This window comes from Coturnix japonica, chromosome 10 (assembly GCF_001577835.2).
Source record: "Coturnix japonica isolate 7356 chromosome 10, Coturnix japonica 2.1, whole genome shotgun sequence".
Classification (NCBI taxonomy): domain Eukaryota; kingdom Metazoa; phylum Chordata; class Aves; order Galliformes; family Phasianidae; genus Coturnix; species Coturnix japonica.
Genome location: NC_029525.1, coordinates 17,931,305 through 17,939,144, shown reverse-complemented (window position 1 = coordinate 17,939,144; position 7,840 = coordinate 17,931,305). Strand labels below are relative to the sequence as shown.

At 54.3% G+C, this 7,840-nt stretch overlaps 1 protein-coding gene across 2 annotated transcripts; it reads left to right on the top strand.

The window, feature by feature from the left end:
* The first annotated feature begins 340 nt into the window (after positions 1-340).
* EIF3J (eukaryotic translation initiation factor 3 subunit J) lies at positions 341-7,708 on the top strand. Of its 2 annotated transcripts, none has more exons than XM_015873296.1 (8): positions 341-509; positions 618-718; positions 3,370-3,427; positions 3,637-3,728; positions 4,426-4,540; positions 4,880-5,038; positions 5,869-5,942; positions 6,678-7,708. In XM_015873296.1, exons 1-8 carry the CDS (start codon positions 356-358, stop codon positions 6,804-6,806), a joined length of 882 nt encoding a protein of 293 aa, XP_015728782.1. In that variant the 5' UTR covers positions 341-355; the 3' UTR covers positions 6,807-7,708. The 2 variants fall into 2 exon arrangements, with proteins under 2 accessions (XP_015728782.1, XP_015728780.1); XM_015873294.1 differs by having other exon boundaries at positions 6,675-7,708.
* Positions 7,709-7,840: the final 132 nt, after the last annotated feature.

The following is a 7,840-nucleotide window of genomic DNA, read 5'->3' as shown; positions in this document are numbered from 1 at the left end:
ATTAAATATTTATACTCCGGTTGACGCTGTGATGGTCTGTAGCTCTGAGCCCTGCCAGCTCCACTGTGCAGCCCAGGGGCTGCCCGGCCCAACGCCGGCACTTCCAGCCGCCTCAGCTGCGTTTCTGCCCCGTGTTCCTGAGGTGATCCCCGTCCTACCCAGCACCGAACCGCCCACCCGAGCACAGCGGGCCGGGACAGCCCCGGCACGGCCCGTCCAGCCCCGGCACGGCCCGTCCAGCCCCGGCACGGCCCGTTGTACCGCACGGCGCCCGGCCCGGCCCCGCCCCGCCGGGGGGAGCGGCCTGTCAGCCCTCCCAAGATGGCGGCGGTGCCGTCACCTCACCCCTCCCAAGATGGCGGCTCGGCCCCACCTCATCCCTCCCAAGATGGCGGCCGCAGGGGCGGGCCGTGCTCCCATGGTGCCCCGCGCGCCGTGCGCTGAGCTGCGGCTGAGTCAGCTCGCGCCGCGCTCCCGCGGCAAGATGGCGGCCGAGGCGGATTCCTGGGGTAGGTGTCGGCCTGGACCCGGTCCATCCGTTCCATCCGTTCCATCCGTTCGGTCCGTCCGGTCCTCGCTCCGCTCACCCGCTGTCCTTTCTGCTTCCCCCCACACAGACGCCGACACCTTCGAGGTGGTGGAGCCGGTGGCGAAGCGGTTGGTGCCGGGGGTGGCCGGAGATCGCTGGGCCGGAGAGGACGAGGACGACGACGTGAAGGTGCGTCGGGCCGGGACACTCAGCGCCGGGTCGGGCCGCTCCGATCGGATCCGGGCCGTGATGCGCTGTTGGCCGTCGGGTGTTGTTCGCTGTGGGGCCCGGGAGCCGACACGGCCCGAACGCGGCTCCTGGCGCGGTCCGGTACCGCTGGGCCACGGGGAGCGGAGTCGGGCCGGGAGCGGGTACGGGGAGCCGGGCGGGGAGGAGCCGGAGCTGCGGGGGGTGTCACGGTGCTGCCAGAACCGAGCGGGGCTGCAGGGCGGGATGGCGGCCACGGGCTGACGGAGCAGCGCTGGGATGGGGGGTTTGAGGCGCTGCAGCACGTGGAGGCGGGAGGATGGAGCCGGGCTGCGATACAGCGAGTGACTGAGCTACAGCGAGTGACTGAACTACAGCGAGTGAATGCACTACAGCGAGGGGCTGCATTACAACGAGGGGCTGCATTACAGCGAGTCTCCTGCCGCCTGGCCCCGCTGTGCTCCCAGCACGGAGCTCTGTGTGCACAGCAGCCGGGCAGCACGTGTGGGTGGGATCGGGATGGAAGGAGCCGAAGCTCACAGCAGCGTTTTGTGGCCGGTCCAGCTGCTGTCGGGGCTGTGACACGCAGCGGTGCAGCTCGGGGTGTCGCCTGGTCGCCACGTTGTGGTCGCTGGGTGAAGCCCTGCACGGTGCTGGGTGAGGGCTCAGTGCTCGGCTGGGTCGGGCTGTGCCGCTGTTTGGAGGATATTGGAACCACCAGCACCATTGGAGCTTAGGGTGGAATTCCTTCTGTGGGCAGTGTGAGAGCGTTCCCTTTATAAAGAGATACTTGTGTGAGTTAGGAGCTGTCTGTTCTGCTTCTGAAGCACAGTGACACCACACCCTGTGGTTATCACTGCTGTGGCATTACAGCACACAAGGTGAGTGGGGGTATCTCTGTGAGCAGCGTGGTTACAGCGTCACTGGATGCACGTATGTGACACTGGCTGCAGTGTGTGCGTACCTGTGTGTGTTTATATAGAACACATACAGAGCGCTGGTGAAGTTTGCTTTTCTGCCTTCCTTTGGAAGTGAGGAACCTTCCTGGTATCCAGCGTGTCCAGGAGAACTGCTCTGTGGGGTGGTGCTCATAGGGACAGCTCTGCTGTCATAAAGGAGCAGCTCCCCGTGTGCAGCAGTTTGGCTTCCTCCCCCTTTCTCGGGGTCACACTATTAGTACCAGAGCTGCACCTGGAGCTGAGGGCTGGATGGCAGATAGGAGTGTTTCATTTCCATTTGCTCGTTGTTTAAATGCTGGAGATCTCAGGGCTGAGCCTGGGAGGTGGATACTGGAGCTCCTTGTTTGCCAGGGTCAGCCTTGGAGTATGGATATAAGGGAAAGATGTGAGCGCGGTGTTTTGCGTGTTCATGTTCTTGCTTTGTTTCCTACATACTCGGATCCTGTAGTTTGTTTTGCAGTTGTTTTGATCTTAAAGTAACCCCAGAGTTCAGGAAACATTGACTTCCCCGGGTTTCAGATCATCATCTTCATTGGTAACGCAGCTGCTCTCAGCTGTTACCGGGCACAGCTTGCCCAGCAGACAGGCCTGGTGCCAACAGGGTTCGCTCTATTTATCCCTGGGCAGCTCTTGGTTGGAGGCTGTGCCCTGGCTCAGTGTCAGTGCTGGAGGAGGAGAGATGGGGCTCAGCTCCTGCTCCAGCTGCAGCGGTGGGAGCAGCTGCTGCACACTCACCCCTTGCACACTCACCCCTTGCACACTCACCCCTGCTCACTCACTCCTGCAGTGCTGACAGGTGCTTGGAGCAGCTTTGGGGCGGGTTGTTCCCATCTGAAGGCAGCAGTTGTTGGAGGAGGCGGTCGCTTCCTGCAGCCCCGTTGGTACTCGCTGCCCTCCTGCTCTGTGTGCTCGATCTAAACCCCTCCGTGCAGGCTGGGCACCGAGCACAGCAGTGCTGAGAATGGCTGTTTAAGAAATGGGTGTAACAGGTTTAATTAGATACGAGCTGAATGAGCGCTGCTGCAGATTCAAGTCAGCCTCCTGGAATGTGGATGGAAGCCGGCTCTGCCACAGGTGCGGGTTGGCCCAGGGGAGCTGTGGGGATGCGCTGTGACGCCGCGTTCCTCCTCCGGGTAAATGGCTGCTCTGAGTGCTCACGTTTCTGCTCTGAGGCCCAGCTGGGGATTGTGGTTGTAAAGCTCACCCATAACGTGTGCATGGCCTGCGTGGCTTCTGTGCAGACCAGGCCCTGCCAAAGGTGAGCTCTTAAGCTTACAGGTTCCACTCGTGCTGGTAACTCAAAGTAGATTCCTGGGCCATTTCTTGGCTTTAACTTGTGGTGCCACATGTACCTTCAGGGCTGTGACAAAGCGCTGATCTGTACACAGAGGGCATCAGTGGGACCTGGAGGGGCACCAGGGGAAGAACACGTGTCCATTAATGATACCCAGCTAATTGTTGGGAGGGGGCTGCACAGCTGACGGCACTGTGCTCAGCTCCCAGGTCAGAGCCCTTATTTTACAGCTCCAACAGCTCAACTCCCCACTTCCTAACTCAAATGAATGGATTTGAGAGCATTTAAAAAGGCCGTATGAAAGCTGCTGTCCTCTGCGTTTGCCAAGTAGAAATACGTAAAAGCATCAACATGTGTCTTAATGAAGACTTCCTTTGTAGGATAACTGGGATGATGAGGAGGAAGAGGAGGAAGTCAAGGAGACGGAGGTGAAACAAGGTGAGGCTGACCAGGAGCGACCTCAGTGTGTGCAGCTCCCGCTGCTTTTGTCTGTCTGCCCTTGTAGGGCTGGTTTGGGCCTTGACACAGTGTGGCCTCTGCCCCCCATCAGTGCTGCCAGCTCAGCTCTGCTGCTCTCTTTGATTTCTGTTTTCCTGGTTACTCAGAAACACTGTGGGATCTCAGGAGCTGTTTTGTTCAATTTACAGAGCCCAAAGTGTCAGAAAAAAAGAAAATAGCAGAAAAGATAAAAGAAAAAGAAAAACAACAGAAGAAAAAGCAAGAGGAGCTGAAAAAAAGGGTAATTCCTGTTGCTTTGTGGGCTGGGGAATGTGGAGCTGTGTTGGTTGTGGGTTGTGTGTGGGGGCTGAGCAGGAGCTGTGGGGATCCTGGGCTGGTGGGCTGAATTGAATGTCAGCTGTGTGCTGTGCACATGGGGCTGGTGGTGATAATAAGGTCTGGGCTGTCTGAGGGGAAAGGGAGGGACACCAGGGTCAGGTCTCACTGCGGGGATCAGGGGGGAAAGAGGTAATTGTCCACCCTGGGACAATGAGCTTTGAAGGGCAGCCTGTGCTCCCAGGGCAGTGCAGTAGTGCAGACAGCATCCTTTGTGAGAGCTGTGTCTTCAATGGTCCTGGAGCTGTTCAGGGCCCTGGGCTGCCCCGTCTGCTTTGAGATACAGAGGTTGGTGGCCCTGTTGGTGGGGGGGGGTTGGAGCTTCACGATCCTTTTGCTCCCATCCAACCTGAGCCATTCTGTGACTGTGTGTGTGCTGAAGGAATGGATGTGTCATTTCCATAACTCAGTTAAATTACAGAGAAATTAAACAGTTGGCGTTGTTATGATTAATTGGGATGGTTGTTGGGGCTGTGCACACTTGGAGCTCTGACTTCACACAGAAGGTTCTCAGATGGCACTGGAATAAACGTGGTTTCTTGTAAGCTCCCCTCAGTGTGATGTTCCCCTGTTACCGGGTGTTCGTTTTGTTTTAAATGCAGTTAGAGGCTCCAGAGGAACATAAAGAACTTACACCAGAAGAACAGTTAGCAGACAAACTACGACTAAAGAAATTGCAAGAGGAGTCAGACCTGGAGTTAGCAAAAGAAACGTTTGGTGAGTGTGTGCTGTGCCATGGCAGAGCTGTCAGCTGTGTGCAGGCCTGCAGGGCACTGCTGGGGTGCAAAGAACCAGGGGGATTCTGCACAGAGGGACTCGTTTAGAACTCTCTGTTAAAGGAAGGAGGGCTCTGCAGCCAGCACTGCCCAGAGCACAGTGAGTCTGTGGCCCTGCGGGTTGTTAACGTGGCCGTGATTTGTTTGCAGAGGACGGGGGTTGGAGGAAGTTTGGTTTGGCGGTGCTTGATGAGACAGGGACAACTGAATGGGTTTTGCTCTGGTGTCATCTTTCAGAGCCCGCAGCCAATGCGTTGTAACCGTGTGCCTTCCCTCGCAGGTGTAAATAACACTTGTGGAATAGATGCCATGAATCCCTCTTCAAAAGATGACTTTACGGAATTTGGCAAGCTACTAAAAGAGAAAATCACGCAGTATGAGAAGTCCTTACATTACGCCAGCTTCTTGGAAGCGTTAGTTCGAGACGTTTGTATTTCATGTAAGTACATTGAGGAGCTCCTCAGCCACTGCCAGGACTGCAGCAGGTGTGACCTTGAGGGTGTGCTATGAGCTGAAACTGAGATCAGTGTGCAGCTGGTGCTGAGCTGAGTGTCAGTGTGAGGTTCCATCCCAGCCCGTGCTCTGTGGAGCACATTTGTGTCTTCCTGCAGTCACTTACAAACAGGCACTTAGAGCTGCAGCTCTTCGTGCTGCTCTCCATCTCACCGGTCTGTCTTGAAGCAGTTTCTGGAACACAAACGTTTCTCTGAGCCGGGTAATGGCAGCAGCTCTGCTGGGAGGACTGTTCTAAGAGTGAGATCTTGTAATTCAGGGACTGCGAGATTAATTGCTCTGGAATTCAGCATGTGACCGTACAGAGATAAAGTAACTTACAGCCCCGTGTCCCTGCTCTGGTTGGCTGCAGCAGCTGGGTTTGTTGTGTGAGCCCTTCTGCTGTGCTTTGCTCACTCTGCCCTTCAGCTGCGGGGTGGCTCGGTGCTGTGTAAGGCTGTGCACACACAGGGCTGCCTGCAGCAGTGCTGTACGGTCCCAGAGCTGAAGTGAGGGACTCACTGGGCAATTCAGTATTGACACTGTGCTGCTCCTTTTGGTGTCTGAAACAGTCGATATTGTACTGTACTGCATAGTCACGTTGCTCCAGTTGGTTGAGTGTCTCCCTGTTAAGACTGTGTGCGCCAGCTCTTAATTTGCACCCTTCCCTTCTGCACCATCCGTCTCATACCTCTACAGTCATGAGAGGACTGTGATGATGGGAGGGTATGTGAGCACAAAGTTGATGAGGAATCTCTTTTTTTCTTTTCTCTGTAGTGGAAATTGATGATTTGAAGAAGATCACGAATTCATTGACGGTACTATGCAGTGAAAAACAGAAACAGGAGAAGGTGAGACACAATCCCACAGCTGGATGCAGCTGAGGCAGCTCCTGCTGAAGGTGCTCAATGCCTGCACTGCACAGCAGGTCCAGCGCTGACCTGAACTGCTGCTGGGGTTGTGTGTGACAGTAGGTGACGTTGTAGTCCTGGATACTGATCTAAAACACCCTTATATGTGTGAGGTCAGCAGGAGTTCTATTAAGTCAGAGCACAGGCCAAAGCCTTGGCTGGTAGACTGGAGCTGAGCTGTGTGTTCACATGGTGCTGTCATGGCAGTGAAGAGGCCCAAGTCAAGGCATCACAGGGCAGCAGGGCTACAGCATCAGGACAGCAGAACAACTGCAGCCTTAGGCCGAGTTTGTTGCTGGGGTTTGGAATAGCTGACGGTTGGGGTGTTCCTGTGCTCTGGCAATGGAAGGAGCAATGGCTGCATAGACATGAAAATGAGGTGAGATAATAGCTTAACAGATGCTTATGTGGTACAGAACATAACAGTAGGTTTTGGAGAATAGATTTAAAACCTCGGGTTGGTGGAGATTCAATAATGAGTTGAGCTGTATAGACAGCAATGAAATTGAAGATATCACTAGCAATGCATTTTTCGGAGTGTTAAATCAGGTTAGAGGACGGGTTCGTAGTGGAACAGCAATGCAGGTATTTGCTCCTCTGGGCTCTGTCTAATCAGAAGGAGGACAGACTGCTGTGGCTGTGTCACTAAATCCACTCTCCTTCCTTTTCAAGCAGAGTAAAGCCAAAAAGAAGAAAAAAGGTGTTGTGCCTGGAGGTGGATTAAAGGCTACTATGAAAGATGACCTGGCTGATTATGGAGGATACGATGGAGAATACGTACAAGAGTTTGAAGACTTCATGTGACATTTATCTCCCCTTCTGTTGTCTTTCTGTTGCCCATAACCCCTTAAACATGTAGCACAACTTCTCTTTCTTTAAATTCTGCCAAATGCTGTTATCAAGGTTGCAGTCTCTGTGCTGGTGGCTCGGCGCGGCAGGCGGTGCCCAAGTGCTGCCCTCCCTGTTCTGTGCTCGAGGCGCTGGAAGGAAGCAGCTCAAAAGCTCCAAAATTACAGGGGAAAAAAAAAATAAAAGGAACAACCCAAAAACCCACAAACCCAAATCACCGAATTCTGCTCCCAGAAATGGCTGTTTGATTTCACAGACAGCCACCAAATTGGAAATGAATTTCAAAGAGGCCGAGTATTACCGGCCCTCTTGTACGACACGGCCTTAACTGAACCTCCTTGAATGAGTTGTTTGATGAGCAGACGCTGTTTGCAGCCATGGGTGTGCACTTAGTATTACAGTTGCTTTGTCTTAGAGCTTGAGGTTTTCAGTGTATTGTGAAGGGGAACTGCTGACTTCAGGAGTGGGAGTCGCACGGCTGCACAGGGTGACGTCCACACAGCAGCGCTGGGAGAGAGCAGGGAAAGAGCTCCAGGTTTGGGAAAAACAAAACCAAAACTCACGCCATGATGGTGAGTTTCCATTCGTCTGCATTTCTGCCGGTGCCGCTGGCCGGGTCGGGCCCTTTAACAGTTACTGCCTGGTTTCGGTGTAAAAAACCAAACACGACTTTGGTCTCCTGGGCTGCGGTTGCTCTTTCATGACTCGGCTATTTTCTTTCATTTAAAAACAAACAACTTGCTTAGCAAACTGCAGCAGTTACTACAGTGGGGCAAATTGTTACGTTAACAATTACGACATCCGCAATGTTTTATAAAGCAACTAATTTAATAAAAATCACTATTGTGAGGACTTCACCACAGCGCCCTTTGGACCCTGTTCTTTCTGTGTGCTGCTGTTGGGGAGCAGAGCTTCATCACCCACCATGGCAGCCCTGAGCTCCAGGGAAGGCCTCGTCCCCACGGCTGCTCTGTATGAGCGTGGGAAGG

What these genes read in the sequence shown, in the direction of transcription:
- EIF3J (XM_015873294.1), top strand. Translation starts at nt 356, where the DNA reads ATGGCGGCTCGGCCCCACCTCATCCCTCCCAAGATGGCGGCCGCAGGG. An exon ending in ACGAGGACGACGACGTGAAG is followed by an intron (nt 719 to 3,369) that starts GTGCGTCGGGCC and finishes CTTCCTTTGTAG; the next exon opens with GATAACTGGGATGATGAGGA. An exon ending in GGAGACGGAGGTGAAACAAG is followed by an intron (nt 3,428 to 3,636) that starts GTGAGGCTGACC and finishes TTCAATTTACAG; the next exon opens with AGCCCAAAGTGTCAGAAAAA.